General features: G+C 40.2%; 1 protein-coding gene across 2 annotated transcripts in view; it reads right to left on the reverse strand.

The window, feature by feature from the left end:
* The window catches only part of LOC149175309 (uncharacterized), a 485,878-nt gene that overhangs the window by 344,190 nt on the left and 121,710 nt on the right, over positions 1–19,978 (reverse strand). For both annotated transcript variants that reach the window (XM_089419596.1, XM_089419594.1), the window contains exon 7: positions 1,310–1,442. In XM_089419596.1, the coding sequence (XP_089275722.1) occupies positions 1,310–1,442 (133 nt within the window). The remainder of the gene's footprint in view (positions 1–1,309; positions 1,443–19,978) is intronic.

Below are 19,978 nucleotides of genomic sequence, written 5' to 3' on the forward strand. Positions count from 1 at the left end.
AGTCCTAACATTCAAGGAAAAATAAATAATGTTGATTAATAATGTAAATAGAGGCTTAGAGACTCCTTGAGCACTAAATGAGGGTTAAGCTCCTCCTGTGTATAAAGACAGGTATTCCCTTGCTTTTGTGGGAAAATTTTATCACAATCCATCATATTCTATCCATACTATTTAATTCTCTAGAAAAGACCTTCCTCTAACTTTTGTACTTGCAAGTGCATTCCAACCCGCTGTGTGAAAGTGCCTCGGCCCTCAACCTGTAATTTTCTTTTTAAATACTACTTACAACTAACATTTAGCTAAACAGCTACACTGACGGGCAGTCCCATGCCATCAAAATCACCCAGGATTCGCACCTAGCACATCCACACGAATTGGGGATGGTTTGAACCCAAGTCTCGACATTAATACAAGTTTTATCACTTGCTGCTAGACCACACACTCATGGCCTCTACTTGTAAATTTGCATAGATAATAGTAACCTCTTATATAATATAAACATTTGTTTTCTTATTTTACTGCACACTTCTGTTATATTATCCATTACACTTTGGCTTTCTGTAATTTTGCACCCTAACAGATTCTTGAAAGACAACTCAATTACCATGCTTTACAGCTATTTCCAAGTACTTGAATAGACCAGAAGTGAGGCACATCACCTTTTGTTGTTACTAAGCTAAACAATTCACCCTTGTCAGTTTCAACCTTTTGGACTTATTATGATTGTTCAAATTTGTTTTTATTAGGCCTTCCCAACGGACTCCTCAAGATAATCAAATCTCTTTTGAACTTTTCCAAATTTAAACTTTTATTTTTGAGCTCAAATGGTATAAATATTATGGTGATCCAAGGAAGGCCTTTTCTTAATGTTTGAAGATGTCATTGTTCGTGATCCTTGAAGACTTGAATCCTTTGATCACTTCCGACTCAATTTCCTTAAGGATTCCAAGATCCATTATTGTATATACTGTTCAGATATTATTAATCTCTATACTTTGATTTTTAATTTTGCCGGGTTCCTATCATTAGTTGCTTGTCAATATGATTTCTACGTGACTGCTAAGGGAGATAAATAAGTAAAATGTGATTCTTAAAACTTCTACGGAATAAAAAATCCTTAAATAGTAACTTAACAAAATATATATACGAATAATAAGCACAGTTTCATGTCACGTGATTATTAGATTATATGTTCTAAGTAACAAGATAAAGAGAAAACCGGCTACAAACATTTTTTAGAAACAAAGAAAATCTAAATGGATCAATTTCTGCAGATAACCCAAATAGCAATCTGGATTCTAGTACTCACTTCAAGGACAGCAAAACAGAGGTCCTCCAACTCAGCTTTGACAGCCCACAATCCCAATTTAGAAGCAAGTGAGCACCATATTGCTAAAGTCTCTTGCGCAACAGCTCGGGCTTTTGTTGGAGGAAGTGCATAACTGAACAAAAACGAGATACACAGCCAAAATAAGAGATGCTAACAACAATGTGCAAAACACAAATGTTAGTGTATTATGTTGAAAAGTGTAACCAGGTTCGGTCTTCATAATGACATGTAATTGTGGTTTTATGTAATTGATGTAAAGAAAATAAAATTATTTTTGTAAAACTTGAATCATGGGTTTCATGATCAAGGAATTTTATTTTTATTTGAAGCTCCCATTGTGAGCTATTAGGTTTGGTCATCAAGTCATAAAGTCTAGTAAAGTCAATGTCAAGGATTGAAGACCCATTTGGGCATGTAATTCATTGTAAAATAAATTTTGTTAACCCTCCAAGACCTTGTCACAAGCTCCCCATGAATTCGGCCAAAGGATAAATCTAGAAAGGCATGTCGGCTTTGTCACCAAGAGAAGTCGGCTTATTTTGGATGCTCGAACCAATATAAATAAGGCAGCTCGGCCTCATTTGAAGATAGAATTCGGTCAAGGCAATCTGAACCAAGAAAAGGTGCGAAGATCACAAGAGAGAAACCTCATCACCAAGCGAAGGAAAGAGGAAGACAACCAAGTCATTTTTCTGATCTATTTTGGGCTGATTCACTCCACACGTGCAAAGAATTTATGTTGTCCAAACTGCAGAAGGAACTGAGGTATTACAGTCACACTTGAAGGTCCAACCAAGGAGAAGATTAAGGTGTATCTCAAGCCGAGTTGACAAAGAAGAAACCTCCAACAAGAGCGAATGATAGCCGAGCTAGTGGGTGAAGGAAGAAGTTTGACCATCGTTGTCTCAAAGAAGAAGAAGTTGATTCTAGAAGGCTTGTGACTTGGTCTTGGAGAGGTTGTTGTGTCAAGGGTCTTGGTCTTGGTCTTGGTATTCGTCAATTGAAGTCTCTATAGGAAGAAGAATTTGTTTGGGTTTCCCTCTCCAGTTGGAGAGGTTTTGGCCCTGGCTGATTACCTACGTTCTGTGTCTCTTATCTCTTTATTGTTTATGCTTTGGTAGCTGTTTGATGAAGAAGAACACTATAATAATCTAAACAAAGAAAAAAAACTAATCTAAAGAAGTCAAAACCATTCACAAGCAGTTATCATTGATAGAGAAATCTCCTAATTCTACTGCCCTAGATTTATCAACATATTAATGTCAATGAATCAACAAAAAGAAGTAAAATTAACTACTCTAAGACTGTGGAAAACCTCAAATATGCAGCGAGGGCTTCTCCAAAATAGTTATAGAAGTGAAAAAAACTATAAATAAAATATAGATCAAAACTTAGTAAAGCATTGAATAAAAATGTAGCTAAGAAATAGAGATTATAAATAATATTTTCATGACAAATATTAGACAAAGTCGTGTAGCATTTATTCCAGCAAAACAAATTTAACCATGACATATTACACTCTCAATACAGTAATCTAGAGAGACCCAATTCTGATGTTCCTACACGAAAGGCTTTACAAGGCTAAAGAGAGAATTTTTTTGGGGTGGTTAGAAAGCACTGATTTGTAATGATATGGATAGAGCATCATAGATCCCTCCTTTGATTAAAATTTATTATTTTAACGGACTGGACTTCTAGGCTCTTCACTGAAAACCTTCATAATGTTAGAAAAATGAGACTTCCTTCTCATATTTCATGACCTCTCAACTTTCCTGGGAAAAACATCGAACTGCAAGTTGTGGTTTCCAATATATTTGCAGTTTTCGTGAATTTTCTCATATTTTGTGTGTGTATCTGATTAGGGGCAGGCACGAAGAACAACAGTCTTTGCACTGTTGAAAAGTGTAACTAGGTTCGGCCTTCATAATGTATAATGTAATCATGATTTTGTGTATCTGATGAAAAGAGAAAAAAAAAACTTATTATTATTATTTTGAAGCATGGATTTCATGCTCAAGGTCATTTTATTTATAGGTCAAGCACCCATTGAGTGCTTCTAGGGCTTTGTCATAAAGTCTAGGAGTCAAGTGAGTCATTGTAATATGTAAGACCCCTTTGGGCATCTTGTATTATATAAAAGAAATTTATTTGAGTCATAAAATACCCTCCAAGACAAGTCAACCTTGCTGCAACAAGTCAGCCTACATGAAAGATCAAGTCAGCCTCATTCGTATCCCTGGAAAGCCTATATATAAGAGGCATTTGACCTCATTTAGTGCACACATCCAAGACATATGAAGAAGCAAGAGAAGAAGTTTGATCTTAAAAAGAAGTCCTAAGGAAAGCGAACTTCAAGGAGGAAGCTAAAGTACAAGTTTTCGGGTCTCACTATCTCTCTCATGTGCAATGAAATTTTAAGTTGTTGGGGTCGAAGTTGTTGGAGTCGAAGTTGCTAGAAAAGTTGTTGGAGTCGAAGTTGCTAGAAAAGTTGTTGGGGTCGAAGTTGTTGGAGAAGTTGATGGGGTCTAAGTTTGTTGGAAAAGTTGATGGGGTTGAAGTTGCTATAGAAGTTGTTGGAGAAGTTGATGAGGTCTAAGTTTGTTGGAAAAACTGTTGGGGTTGAAGTTGCAATAGAAGTTGCTGGAAGGTCGAAGTTTGTTGTTGTAAGTTGTTCTCATTAAGAATGAAGCTTGACTTTGTCTTGGAGGGGTCTTTGTCAAGGTCATAGGTCTTGGAATTCATCATCTGAACATTCTATAAGAAGAGAAGAATTCTTGTAGGTTTTCCCCTCAAGAGGAGAGGTTTTGGCCGTGGCTAGCAACATACATTTTGTGTCCTCTTGTCTCATTGATCTTTATTGTTTGGTAGTTGTTTGATGATAAAGAACACGATAATAATCAAGTGAAATAAAAAGCTAACAACAATCACATCAAGTTAAGTAAAAGAACATCACAAGCAATTATCAAAGTAAGAGAAATCACCTAATCTAACTGCCCCTAGATTTTTCAACAAAGTACTAGTTGAAGCCGCCATGTAAATCCTCCTTGCTTACCAATTTAACAAACATCAATGATGAGATGTATTATGCCTACAACAGGATAGACAATTACATTAGTCCGATTGATCTATAGATCAAAGAAGCCTATGGTAGCACAAAGAAACCTTGATTATTCTTCGAAGGTTTCCCTATAGATTTGGTACAAACCATGAAGAAAGTTCCAATGTATACTTGCAACAAGTTTGACATTTCATTGTTTTGCCTTGCAACCGAGTACAAATCTAAACTCAATGGTAACAATAAATTAATTTGTTGCTTGCATTGGTTATATGATTTTACCTAACATGCTCTATTTCCTTTTACTTTAAGAATTTAACATTACCATTAGGGACAATCTAGGAAGCATCCAGGGAGCATTAGTGGAGCACCTTAGGAGTTTCCAAGAAGCCCCACTTTAACCATAGTTAATGAAAATAAAAATTAAAAAACATTGAGCCGCAGAACCGTGTAGGCCAGCCCCATAACCACTTGTGAACTACGACGAAACTGTGCCGGAACGACAGTTCGAGCCTATAGATACTAGAACCACACACAGAATTGTTGTGGTTTCAATTTTCCAAGAAGCATAATGCTATAGGAGAAAGCTTTTCCCCCATTTTTCACATCCAGCCAGCCATGCAGATCCTAACAGCCACCACTAGTTGATGACTTTCCATTATATTTTTGTTGCCTACATGGTCATATGCTTCTCACCCATCTGGCAAGAGCACATGGACGAAGGTGTGCTTCCGATCAAAAGGTACTTAATTCATTTTGAAATTAGATGCTTATGCTTGTTTGTATTTGGCCATTTGATATGGATTATAATGTGAACCAGAAAGAGCGATTTTGACCGTGATCTTCTTCCCTCACCTTAAATGGGAGGTTAATCTTCGATCCTAGTCTAGAGGGACCTCTCCTAATGGCCCAATGGATATAAGAGGGGCCCTACATTGGAAGTCTTGATTGAGATAGTGTAGTTCCATCTATACCTATTCCATACTTACCACTTTCCATGTTACATTTCAAGCCCTTATATCACACCCATTCTTCAGGTTCAACTAACCATTGGTTCTCTAGGATTTGGCATGTTGAAAATGGCGGTGAGAAAGGATTCTTTGATTTGTGCCTTAGTCAAAGAAGTCGCATCGAGGTTTTCCTTAGCATGTTCGAATTTCCTAAGAATTAGGATGAGTGATGAAGCAGCGAACTAATGCGCAGAAGTGGAAGACCGAGTTCATTGTCTTCTAGTGCGAGTTAATTTGGGAAAAGGACAAGCGACTGAGTCTCAAGTTCTAGAATTGACATGAGACGAATTGCATGAGTTAGTTCAACTCAATTAACTCATCAATCACAAAATCAATTTCTTAAAATATAATTTGCCAGATTTAGCCATTCGAATTTCTTAAAAGGAGGAGCGAAGGCACAATTGTAATCATTATTGTATGCACTAGCTTTGTGTGTGAGCTTGTGAGAGAGCGTGCAAAGGAGGCTTGTGTGAGTTGATAGAGGGAGAATTTGCCTTGGGAATGTGTTAGGAAATAGGAGGAATTTCCTAAGAAATAGGAGTTCCTCATGTGCTAGAAAATAGGAGGTTATTTCCAAGATTAGCGCAAGGATTTCAGAGCTCATCCAGGCAAAGGCAAGAAGGCATAGGGATCAGGGGTCTTGCAAATTGTTTCAAGCTTAGTTCAAGCAAGGAGATCATTGTATTCTCTATTGAAACAAGAGCGTTTTGTAAGAGATCTATGTTAAAATTTGGGTACCAGAGGACAAGTGGTCCCCTAAGGCTTTGATCTTTGGCCTAGGGAAAAGTGTCTAAATTTATTTGTACTTTTCTCCTAAAGTAACTTTATAAGTGGTAAAGTCAATTTAATTTAAAAGTGACTTTATAAGTGGTAAAGTTACATTCTAATTTAAAAGTGACTTTATAAGCGGTAAAGTTACATTCTAATTTAAAGGTGACTTTATTAAACTCAATGAAGAATTAGAAAGTGAAAAAGTGACTATGGAAATAAAAGGCTAAGTGGGTCTTTATTTAAGTGGGTGACTTAAAAAATAAAAAGTGAGAATTAAATGCACATTTATTCTCATCCCTAAATCTAAATGAATCTCAGCCATTAGATCTTAGGGTTACCCAAAAGGTCATTTAGAGAATAAAAAGAGAAGAGGAGGAAAAGATCCTTCTTTCTTTCATGAGCATTTGAGAGAGAAAGAAGAGAGAGCAAGGAGAAAATTTGTGACTAGTGAGGAAGTGAAGGAGAGCAGCAAGAAGACATTTCAACAAATCTAGGTAGCAACATTTATTGGCACACATCCCAAGGAAAAATCGTACAGCAGGAGAAAGGTAGAGAAACCGAGGAAGAGGGAGAGCAAGTTCTGGGCACATTTTTCAAGGCTGGTCATACAGCATTTAATGTTGTTTTATTGCTATAAAAATTTATGTTTTGGCTGTTTGCTGATTGGCACGATTTTCGAGGTGGAGTTCAAGCACGGAAATCGAGATAAGTTGTAATTTGTGGTTGCTGGAATTTTTACTGTGTATTTCAGTTTCTCTGTAAAAGCATTTTCAAAAATAAAGAAGAGCTCTCAAACTGGTTTTCCCCAAGAGTTGTAGGGGGTTTTCCCAGGGTCACATTGACCAAAAATCACTGTGTTATTTTCCGTGTGTCGCTGTCATAATTTTGTTGTGTTTTATTTCTGCAATTTCAGCAGTGGTGAAATCTCTAAATTTGTGTTTTCAGACAATATTTTCAAGTCCAGATTTTAGAATTTTTTATCATGCTTGGATTTAAAACTAAATGCATGGAGTGATAAGGAAAATTGATAACTGGAGTGGGGGTTGAAATTTCTTCATGGTATCATATTTTGGTTGGCTGAAAAGTGTAGTTTGGGACAGCAAAGTGAAAATTATAGTGAGCTGATTTTTACATAGAAAATAGAAATCTTTACCATAGATTTGAAAATTTCAATTTGGTAGGACAGTGAAAAATGTCTTTGGGTTTGAAAGTTGAAGACAGGTTGGATGGGCAGAACAACTATAGTGCATGGAAAGAGAGAATCCAGAGCATCTTTGAGGAAAGTCTGAGGCGTTATGGTAAATACCACACAGAACCCAATAGCAGTACCTGCTGACCCTGTACAGTTGGCAAAGTTTAACAAAAAAAATGCTAAGGCAAAAAGATAGATTCTGGAAGGAATCAAGATCATGTCATTCCTCATGTGAGAGGAAAGACTTATGCACATGAGATGTGGATAGCCTTGACCAGTCTTTACCAGAGCTCAAATGAAAACAGAAAAATGGTCCTAAAGGAGGAACTGAAGGCCATTAAAATGACTAAGATTGACAGTGCTACAGCATATACCTCACAAAGATCACTTCAGTGAAAGATGAGTTCGCTGCCGTAGGTGAGATCATTGCACCCACTGAGTTGGTGAGGATTGCTTTGAATGGTCTTCCCAAGACTTGGGAGAATTTTGTAGATGGCATTGTTGCACGGGAAACCCTTCCCGATTGAGAGAGGTTGTGGGATGATTGCATTCAAAATGAGATCAGAAAGAACCATCTTGGGGCAGCCAAACAGGCGAAGGAGGATGACAATGTGGCATTGTTAGCAAGAGGCAAGAAGGGCAGAGAAAAAAAGCAAGCTTCCAACAGTGGAGGCAAAGGCAAAGGTAAAGGCAAGAAATAGAACAAGGAGAAGGACTATTCCAAAGTCAAATGTTGGAATTGTCAAAAGTTGGGACACTATGTTGTTGTGTGTCCGGAGAAGAAGAACAAGAAAGGGAAAGACAAACCCATGGCAGCTTCTGCAGAGATAGATAAATTCTAAGAGAGCTTTGATCGGGAGTTTGGATTCATAGCTTGTGAAGCCACTAGTGCACGATCACCTACCATACAGGTTCAGAGGGAGTGTGCATTCCCCTCTACTAGCAGAGCATCTTCTAGCATTTGGTATGTTGACAGTGGCGCTTCCTGCCACATGACAGGAGTCAGAGAGTACTTCTCAGAGCTTTCAGACGGTGATACTGATATGGAGGTAGTATTTGGTGATGACAGCATTGTTAGAGCAGTCGATGTTTGATAGGGGACCCAAACCTCCCTTGAAAGTGTCAGATGTTCTATATGTGCCTGGAATGAAGAAGAACCTAATATCTGTCTCAGCACTTGAGCATAGAGGGTATGATGTGTTGTTCAGGAGAGGGCAGGTGCTTATATATCCTAGGGGAACTCCAACTTCTTTAGCTAGAGAGATTGGTGTGTGCCATGCCAAGGTGTACAAGTTCTCATTCCAACCCCTGATGGCATTGAGTAGCAGCAGATCTGGCAGTTCAGAGTTGTGTGAAATTTGGCACCGCAGGATGGGGCACATGTATCATGGGGCCTTGAGTACATTGCGGGAGATCACGACCGGTGTGCCAGATTTCAGTTCTGATCACCGTGATGTATGCAGAGGATGTGCTATGGGGAAGTTTGCCAGATCCCCTTTTCCCAGCAATGGCAGCAGAGAAACCGGGATCCCTTCACTTGATTCACACCGATGTGAGTGGTCGGATGCCTCATGTATCCTTGAGTGGCTATTAGTACTATGTTTTATTCATTGATGACCACTCCAGGAAGACTTGGATTTATTTCTTGAAGACCAAGAGTGAGGTCTTCAAGCGGTTTTAAGAGTTCAAAGCTCTTGTGGAGACCCAAACAGGTAGGAAGATCAAGGTCCTCAAGTCAGACAATGGAGGGAAGTATTCCCTTGGTGAGTTTGTTGATTTTTGTGCTGAGGCAAGCATTAGAAGGGAGTTCACAGTTCCTTACAACCCCCAATAGAATGGGGTTGCAGAGAGGAAGAACGAATCCATTGCAGGGGCTTCCAAAGCCATGCTTCATGATCAGGGGTTACCTTTATTTTTGCTGGCAGAGGCCTGCAACACTATTGTGTATTTGCAGAACAGGAGTCCACATCGTGCCTTGGGGAATGTGACTCCAAAGGAGGCTTTTTTTGGGAAGAAGCCTGATGTTGGGCACTTTCGTATCTTTGGGTGCCTTACATATTCCTATGTCCCCAAGGAGAACAGGACCAAGCTAGAGCTCACTACAAACAAGGGCATCTTTGTGGATTATAGCGAGACTTCAAAAGCTTATCGGATTTATATTCCTGCGCAGAGGAAAGTGGTTGTCAGGCGGGATGTGAAGTTCGAGGAGGAGAGAGCTTTCAGGAGATCATGGGAGTTAGAGTATCCAGAGTCACCAAACCCTCAAGAGAAACTGAGTCAGTCACAGGCATCTAGTGGTTAGTGATCAAGAGGCACATCGATTACAATGTCAGGTCCATCAGTGAGCAGTGGCTCTCAGAGTCAGGTGGGTGGTTCTTTGGCAACATGCAGGGCAGTCCACAGAGCAGTTCACAGGGTAGTCCACTAATGGACAGTTCACACGATACTTCAGCATCTACAAGCACTGATTCAGGCATGAGGTCAGTTGGCAGGCCTTCAGGAGTTCAGGCTTCTGATGATGATGAGGATTCTTTCACTCTGGTGGGAGAAGCATGCTCAGGGAAGAGGAAGCCCAAGTGGCTTCAAGATACCTTGCGCGAGGCCACATCAGTTGTTGGGCCAAAGGGACAGGTTAGAGAGAGTAAACCACCTGAGCGGTTCTGTAGTTACATGGCATTGGTAACAAGCATTGTTGACTCCGAGCCTTCAAGTTATGAGGACGCAGCCTGCCAGCAGGTCTGGCGAGAGGCCATGATGGAGGAGTATTCTTCTATTATGAAGAACGATGTTCGGGAGGTAGTGCCGAGGCCTGAAGGTAAATCAGTTGTTACTTCCAGATGGCTCTACAAAATAAAGCATGCTGCAGATGGCAGCATCAAGAAGTTGAAGGCTCGATTTGTGGCGAGAGGGCTCTCACAGGCAAAGGGAGTTGACTATGAGGAGACCTTCGCTCCTGTAGCTCTGTATACATCTATTCACTCCGTTATATCGATTGCAGCAGAGATGGGTTGGAAGATCCACCAGATGGATGTGAAGACCGCATTTCTCAATGGCTTCATTCAGGAGGAGGTTTATATTGAGTAGCCGCAGGGCTTTGAGGTGCATGGGAAGGAGACCCATGTATGCAGATTGAAAAAGGCACTCTATGGCCTGAAGCAAGCTCCCAGAGCTTGGTATTCGAGGATTGATACATACTTGCAGCAGTTGGGTTTCACAAAGAGTGAGGCTGATCCGAACCTATACTTCATTGTGGTGGGTGAGGAGCCTCTCATTCTGGTGTTGTATGTTGATGACTTGATCATCACTAGTGCAGAGAGACTCATTGAGGGCTGCAAGAGAGATCTTGCTTCAGAGTTTGAGATGAAGGATATCGGCTTGATGCATTATTTTCTGGGATTGGAGGTGTGGTAGGAGGAGGGGCATTTCTTCCTAGGACAAGGGAAGTACATTGTGGATATTCTTAGCAGATTTCACATGGAGGACTGCAAACCCATGTCTACACCTATGATCACTAACTAGAAGAAGCTTCATGCTTCTTATTCCGAGTTGGTGGATCCTACTCTATACAGACAATTGATTGGTTGTTTGATGTATTTGGTCAACACTCCACCAGATATATGTTTTGCAGTTAACACTATGAGTCAATTCATGTGTGAGCCCAGCAGAGTGCACTGGGTGGTTGCAAAACACATTCTTCGTTACTTGCAAGGGACTGTGGATTTTGGTCTGGATTATAGACGGGGTGATGGAGTGAGACTGGCAGGGTACATGGATTCAGATTGGGCAAGTTGTGCTTCAGATAGGAGTACTTCCGGGTGTTGTTTTGGGTTGGGTTCAGTAGTTGTGTCGTGGATCAGCCGAAAACAACAATTAGTTGCATTGTTTTCAGCTGAGGCAGGGTATATGGCTGTTAGTTTGGCTAGTTGTCAAGCCATATGGCTTCGCAAAATGTTGTTTGGTCTATTTGGTCAGGCATTGAGACCTTCAGTAATTTACTGTGATAATCAGAGTTGCATAAAACTCATGGAGAATCCACTTTTTTATGACAGGTCCAAGCATATTGAGATCAAGTATCACTTCATTAGAGACTATGTCCAAAACGGAGCTGTCAAATTTGAATACATTTCCACAAATGAGCAGGTAGCGGACATTTTCACCAAAGCCTTACCACGGGGCAAGCATGTCTACTTTAGAGACAAGATGGGAGTGGTGAGGAACACTTTCCTCAGTAAGAGGAAGTGCTAAAATTTGTGTACCAGAAGACAACTGGTTCCCTAAGGCTTTGATCTTTGGCCTAGGGAAAAGTGTTTAAATTTATTTGTACTTTTCCCCTAAAGTGACTTTATAAGTGGTAAAGTTACATTCTAATTTAAAGGTGACTTTATTAAACTCAATGAAGAATTAGAAAGTGAAAAAGTGACTATGGAAATAAAAGGCTAAGTGGGTCTTTATTTAAGTGGGTGAGTTATTTAAGACCTTTACTCCTTCAAGAGGTGTTAGACAGGGAGATCCGCTCTCTCCCTTTCTCTTTATCCTCATGATGGAAGGACTTGGGCGATCCATTAAGCATGCTAAAGAAGGGGGTAATATCAAGGGTATCCAACTTTCTGAAACTGGTAAAGCTTTGTCCCATCAACAATTTGTTGATGACACTATGCTGCAGGGAATCCCCACGGTAAAGAAGCTCTTGCTTATAAACAAATCCTATGAGACTTTGCCTTGGCCACAAGTATGGAGGTAAATCTATCCAAATCTAAGATTTTTTTCTTTAATACTAATATCGCTATTCAGAGAAATATCTCTAGAATTTTAGGTTTTCAAAGGGAGGTCCTTCCATCCAAGTACCTGGGAGTCCCTCTAACTGATAAACCCTTGCACAAAAGCATCTGGGAGCCGGTCATTAATAAGATGCAGGACAAAATCAGAAAATGGACTATCAGATCTTTAAATTTGGCGGGTCGGTTGGTGCTTACAAAAGCAGTTTTGCAATCAATCCCCATCTTTATGCTTTCAGCTCTTCCAACTCCAAAAGGAGTGTTACATCAATTCAGAACCATTCAAAGAGACTTTCTTTGGGGGAAGGGGGAGGAGAGAAAGAAATGGGCCTTAGTAGCATGGGATAAGATCTACAAACCGAAAACCCACGGAGGTCTTGGACTGGATGATCCAGATGTTCTCAGCAAGGCTCTAGGAGCAAAATTATGGTGGCGCTGGGTGAAAGAACCAAAGGCTCAGTGGGCTAGTGTTTGGAAGGAAAAATATGCCAGCACTTGGCAAGATAATGATCACATAAGGATGACGGGTAACATAAAAGGATCCCACATCTGGAATAAGGCATGGGAGAACAGAGACCTAGTGCAGAAAAACAGTTTCTGGGAGATCAGAGAAGGAGACCTGGCTTTGTTTTGGGAAGATAAATGGCAACAAGAACCTACACTGTTAAGAGAGGACTTTCTGGACCTTAAGAGAGAAATTGACACCAAAGGGCTTTTAAGGGTTAGAGATTTTTGGGAACAAACCAGTACAGAAGACAAATGGAGAACCTGGAAGACTTTAGAATTAGGGAATTATAACCCCTTGAAAGCAAAAGCAGAAGCACTACTGACTATTTTGGAACAAAGGAAGATTCTGGTATCAGAAGGGCATGACCAACTCAGATGGGGCAACAACAAAGAAGGCACCTTCAATATTAAGGAGGCCAAAAAGTTATTGCTTGAGTGAGACTCCAATACACCGAACAAAGTGTGTGGAGGCAGCAAGGTTAGATGAAAATCAACCTCTTCATGTGGTTGATGCATCATAAAAAAATTCTGACTTGGGACAGTATTAGAAAGAGAGGTGTGTTGGGACCTTCTAGATGCCAGCTCTGTGAAGCTCAAGAGGAGACAATGGAGCACCTTCTCAATGATTGCATCTTTACCTCTAGCTTGTGGGACACCTTTGCCACAATTTTTCAACAGACGGACAGGGACAGAGCAAGCATCAGAAATACCCTAAATAACTGGAGACGAAACTTCTCTGAGTATGAGTTTCTTAGCCTAGCTTGGGTTTTAACTCCAGGCTTCATAATTTGGAATGTTTGGAAAGAAAGGAACAATAGAATTTTCAAAAATGTTCACAGCACCACCCATCTCATTTTTGAGAGGATCTTAAGACAGCTCAAAGAGACGGTGGGCACTTTTGTGAAAAACTCCCCAAAAAACCCTCCTTCTGTAACAGAGATGCAGATTCTATGTCGGCTGGGGATGCAGGGGCTTATTCCGTAGGGGATGGTCAAGAAGGTTATGAATCCTGCTAATAAGCCAGATTATTGGCATCCTCCCCCTCAGGGTTTTCTGAAATTCAACATTGATGGGGCCTCAAAGGGCAACCCAGGTCTTGCTGGTTGTGGAGGGGTGCTACGTGATGAGAATGGATGTATTCTTTTTATCTTCCATTGCCATCTGGGAAAAGCTACAAATAATATGGCTGAATTAATGGCTCTTGAACAGAGTTTAGATTTCCTGAAGCAGGATAATCTCCAGAACACTATTATTGAAGCCGATTCTGAGTTGATCATTAACTCGGTTAAAAGAATTTGTTGTGGAACAGAGCCGGAAAAAGTCTCAAGTCATTGGAGGCTAATACAGGTCTTTCAAAGGATACAAATTCAACTCCAAGATATTCGCACAATGAGTTTTACTCATGTCCGAAGGACGGCCAATAAACCGGCAAACATTATGGCCAATCAAGGAGTAGTTTGTACTAAAAACAGGGTCAAGTTGATAATGCGAGAGATGTCTCAAAACAGATTAAAGGAGTAGTGTTGTGGTCAGGCGTGTTAGTGTCAGTCTTTACAGCCTTCCTACAGTGATCAAATATGCTCTTACAAAGTGATTTTGAAGTGTCAAGGTCAAATTTTGTCATTTCAGTGAGTCTTCAAGCAAAATTTGGTCACTAGGCATTAGGTCTAGGGTTTGCCCAAATTTCAGTCCATGTCATCATTCAGCTGAGTCTATCATCATTCATAGGGTTGTCATTATCATCTCAGTGTCTAATGAGTCATTTTACACCTTGTTCATGCTTCATGTTGCGCCCAGGCAAGGTCATTTCCCTCTCCTAGGGTTTTGAAGGCAATTTCTATTGGATGGTCAAATCACCGGCAAAACTTGTTTCCTGATGTTCATACACCTTCCCCTATCCTTAAAGTACCTTATCAAACACTTCCCATCCCTTACATCCGCCAAATTCCTCATTTTTGCACAAACCCTAGTTTCTAGCTACAAGCTGGCAATTTTCTAGGTTTGGCCTGTGTTTTGTCCTTTTCGACCCTTTCCCCTCACTCAATCTCTGAGATTCCACTTTCCCCTGCTTCCTAACATCCCTCCCCACTCCCAAAAATTTCCCCAAGAATTTAGAAGCCCTCTATCCCCTTCATTTCGCTCCATTTCGACAAAATCCCTTGTTTCACACATCGGGACAAGTTGCACTCAAATGATGTTTCAGAGCAATAAAAGATGAATTTTGCAAAACTGAGAGAGGTTTTTGTCCACAACATGCCAAGGAAGAAAAACCTCTTTCACTTTTTACACAGGTGTCATGGTTTGAGAGAAATGTCAAAAATACCGGCGAGAACGAAGGTGCTCCAAGGACGGTTGGCCAAAGCACAAAAACGAAGGAAAACGCCCGATCCACTCCAAATTTTGGCCAAAGCCTCTTTGACTGAGCATGGTACTTGATTGGGGACTCCCAGCCCAAATTTCAAGAAATTTGGAGAAAATTTTGTCATTTGTGAATTTTTTGTGCAATTTACAGGTTTTTGCCCATGAAATGGTCGCGCCCCGCGCGCGACCATTCTGGAGGATTGCTCGGAATTTTGAAAACTTGGCATTTTTGGAAAGGGCATGCAAAGAGAAAAATTACCAATACTTGGGAGAAGCCTGATTTTGAGATTTGAGCCTCCAAAAGCTCAAAATACATCAAAAAAAATGACTTTCTGCCCACTTTTTGAGTTGCAGAAAGTGACCTTGGGAGAAATGGTTTTTGAGGGGGCAAAACAACTCCAAATTCAGAAATTCCACTTGGGATGGAAAGTAGACAGACCAAGCTTTCCAATGAGCCATCTTGCACCTGATTTGGACCAGTGGAACCCACTCAAAAGTTGCTGCAAAGGGGCGCGACCATTTGAGCTGAATTTTGGCAATTTTGACTTTTCAGCCCAGAAAACACTGTTTTTACATTGGTTAATGATTTCTACGTGTAGATGATGGATAAATGTAATATTTTCATGGCACTTTGATAGATTTTATCTCTCTTTATCCTTTTAGAAGCTTCCTTGATGTAAAAAGTGAATAATTAATGCATGAATCAGTTAGCTAAGTAATAGAGGCAAGTTGTTGGACTGCCTATTATCTAGTGCTTGATTTAGAATTAGTTCAAACTGCTCCTAGGAAGCTGAGCTCGACCCCTAGAGGTGGGGAAAGGAGTTAGATGGTCTAGATGGTCTATATTATGCTCTCTCCTTCTCATTTTCATGGTTGGACTCTTGTGGAAGGAAGCTTCATTGTATATTGTGCATCTATTTCTGCAATTTAAAGCCAGGAAAGCCAGGATTTTACAGACATCTTTGAGGATTCTTGTGGATTGATGTGCTGATGGTGTGTTCTTTACATGTTCTTGTAAGTTTGTTTATGTGTTTCACATCTTTCTTATGCTTCTAAATTGGACAGATGAAGTGGTAAAGTTTGAACTCATGTTTTAGCATGCTCAGCTTTTTAGTTTGTTCAATTTTAATGTTTTCTACTGTCTAGAGAGGATTCGAATTGTGTGTTTGCCCTCTTTAGCTTCTCCTCTATCATCTCTTATCATCCATCATCAGATTAAGGCATCAGCACTCACTCCTACCTTGCCCCTTAGATCCCCCTGTGAAAATTGTGCTCAATCCCCGCACCCTGAATTGCACTTCCACCAATTGCCACCAAAACCCCTAAAAAATCATCAAATCAAACCCCCTCATCAATTTACTAGCCTAATATCTTTATCCCTAATTGGTCAGCTTATAATATTGAAAGATCTACCGAATCTGACCTGAGAGAGCCTTCTCATACCTCGTAGGGCTAGCTACGAGGTGAAATGGTTTGATGTAGCCTTGAGAGTTTGTCTATCTCAGCCTAGGTGAATTCCAAGCGCTAACAAGGCGGAAGAGGACAATAAGATTTTCCGTAACAGGGCCATGGAAACGGGACTAGACTAACTTTTTTGCACTTGTAAGAATGCTTTTGGCGTGCAGGTTTCGGAATGGCAACAGCGTACCAGAAATGTCAGGGAGATAGCCGGAAAAAGGGAGCTTCATCTTCCTTTGGTTGGGCACCGGATTCCAGTCCTCCGCGGCAGCTGCAAAACCACATTTTATTTCGGCAGTGACTTTACCACCCTTGAAGTGGTTTCCGATATATCGCACCGCTTTCACGATGGAAGCGGTATTTTTCATTTTGGTGCGATTCCACTCAACGCGCAACACGTGGCGGAGAGTGGGGAGGAAAAACCACCCCTCATCGCACAGTAAACTTTGGGGGGTTAAGGGTGCGCGATATGATTTGCAACCGTTGGATCATTCGTGATCAACCTACGGCCAGGATTGATCGTGCTAGTTGGTGGGTCCGTTTTGGGGGTTATTGTTCGAGTTGTTTGCGCGCACCATCTGGAATCGCACGCGCTCGACAGATTTCAAGAGGAAAAAATACACGATGGTTAAGTGAAAAATGGACCCGATGTATTTATCAATTAAGATCTATTGAATCCATTGGGTCCGTTTTACCGGTTAAACGGTGTGCTTGTTAGCCACCCGATTTGTTTCTCAGCCGCTGGATCTTTCGATCCAGATCTAACGGCTTGATGTGGGCTTGTGCCTTTTGTATACTATTTATTTTTTATAATTTTGAATAGAAGGATCCGCTCTTGCCTCAGGAAAAAGAAAGAAACAAAGCTTCAAATTTTCAGGGCAAAATTTGAGCAACTCTAAATGAGGGAAGATGAAGATATTGCTGCATAGTTTCAGCGTGTTGATGAAATAACAAATACATTGGAAGGTTTGGGAGAACCTGTTGAAACGAAAATTGTTGTCCAAAAGATCCTCAGAACCTTGCCAGCAAGATTTAACCCTAAGGCATCTATCTTGGAAGATAGATCGAATCTGACCAATATCAACATAGATGAATTGCATGGAATTCTTCCGGCATATGAAATGAGGATTGAAGAAGAGGATGGCCCATCTCACTTAGAAACAGCATTTGCCGCATCCAAGAAGAATAGTAAGGACAAGCAGACTCCAAAAGCAATAACTTGCAATTGTAAGGATGAGGAAAAGGAAGAAGATGAAGAATAATTGTCAAATAAAGAGTTTGCCTATTTCATGCAGAAAATGAGAACAAGTATGGGAAAATTCAAAGGTAAACTTCTATTAATATGTTTTGATTGTGGTGAGGCTGGGCATTTTGCAGCCAAATGTCCTCACAAAAATGAGGTTGTTACGAAAGGAAAGAAAAGTCCTAGGAAGTTCAACAAGCCAGGCAAGAAGAAATGGTTTAAGAAAAGTTTCTTCTCCAAAGAAGATAGCTCCTCATTCGAAGAAGACAATGACAACGAAGAAGAATCCAGCGGAAGAGTATTGTTTATGGCCAAGCACAATAAGCAAGAGGCACCTGACGAAGAAGGAGACGAAGAAGAAGAAATGACTGAGGTTGAATTTCAAAACAAAGTGATCAGGGTTATCAAAGAGCTCAAGGCCGAGAAGAAGCATGTCAACACTCTTGAAGACGAATTAAAGACAGAAAGGGAACAGGTCCTAAATCTTAAAATCAAGGTTGAAGAATACAAACGAATTGAAGAATCGCTCAGGAAAGAATTAAAGGAAAGCAACAAGGAAAGAGAAGCATTGGAAGCTGAAATCATTTCTTTATGAAAGGAAGTAAAAAATGGAAAAACTCTTCAAAACTACGCCAACAGCTCAAAGACTTTGGACGAACTCATCAGCAACCAACGATCATGCAGCGACAAGACTGGTCTTGGTTACAAAGAAAAATTTGAAAAGGAGTCAAGTCCTTCTATGACAACTAAAGAAGATGGATATGCAAAATCTACCAAGTAGGTAGATCTCCCAGCTAGATCGAGAGATCAAGACTCACAGGAAGAACCTTGGAAGACAATTCCTCGAAGAAGATTTCCTCCTAGGTATCAACCTATCTTTTATGGTCATTGTTATTCATGTGGAAGGTTTGGACATAGAGCTGCAAAATGTCGCATGTATGTTTGGAATGAATATAATTCCAAGAGATCTCTCAGAAATGGATATTCCAGAACTCAACAGAATATCAACAGATTTGATCATTTGAGAGATGATGTCGAATGTTACAAATGTAACAATTTTGGACACTTGGCCAAAGATTGCAAACTTGGAAGTTCTTCAAAGGAATTCTCGCAAAATCAGAATGAACAAGTATGGAAAAGGAAGACTGAAAGGTGTGCTCTTGCTCTCAAGGCTCAAAGCAATAGAAACGTATGGTATGTTGACAGTGGTTGCTCAACACATATGACTGGAGATAGAAATAAGTTCATATCCTTGAAAGAAAAGAAGGATGGAATAGTGTCTTTTGGAAATGACGAGTCTTCAAACGTCATAGGAGCAGGTACAGTCACTCTTGGAAGCAAGGATGCATTAGCAAAGGATGTTTTGCTGGTTGAAAATATGAATCACAATCTGCTCAGTGTTGGACAGATGTGCAATCAAGGACACATGATGTTATTCAACTCGAAGAAATGTGAAATCAGCAAAGGCAAGTTTGGTAAAAGCTACAGCAGGCAGAGCTCCAAACGACATATATTTTGGTACTCAGATTTGTTGCTGAAGAATAATAATAAGACCCTCATCTGCTGCATCGGTTTTCCCACATTGGGTATTTCCAGGGACAATTGTCCAAAAATAATAGTGTTAATTCTTGTGTGTGTGCTAGAATTTCTTTGTTACAAGCATTTATATTTTTTGTAATATTTATATACTGAAAATTGCAGTAGTGATTTATTCATTGTTTGTTGTAGAAAATAAAGTGCATAATTAAATTTACAGTTAGGAGAATAATTTCCAATTACTGCAATAGATGAAATTTTTACATGGTATCAGAGATTAATTGATCGGCCGAGACGCTCAAAAGCAGAGAAAGGAATTTCGTTGTTTAGAGGGAGTAGCAAATCGAAATTCCCAGAGAAACAGTGCAGATCCCAGAATAGGCAGTTCGAATTGTTGGGGCAGGAGTTCGATTTTTCAGTGCAGGAGAAAAAATCAATTTTCCTAGAACAGTTATTCCAGCAGTCAGACGGAGCAACAACAACTCAAATTTTCGCTAAGAAGATTTTTGGTTGGACGCGGAGGGTTTTACAGCAATTTGGTGTTGCAAAATCAGCGTCGGGTGGTCGGGGATCATAAATGATGATCTCTGCGAAAAAGCAGGGGGGTTTAGCCCCGTCCTTGCGAAAAGTATGGAAAGAGGAATAGCACACTGTAAATTCTTCAATATGACCATGGACAGACTTAACATTCAGGAGGCTTCAGATTTTTCTTCCAAGTTGGAGAACGAATTTGCTTGCTT

The sequence above is a fragment of the Pinus tabuliformis genome, chromosome 4_1 (assembly GCF_031772625.1).
Source record: "Pinus tabuliformis cultivar Carrire ecotype Pingquan chromosome 4_1, CPIR1, whole genome shotgun sequence".
Lineage (NCBI taxonomy): Eukaryota > Viridiplantae > Streptophyta > Pinopsida > Pinales > Pinaceae > Pinus > Pinus tabuliformis.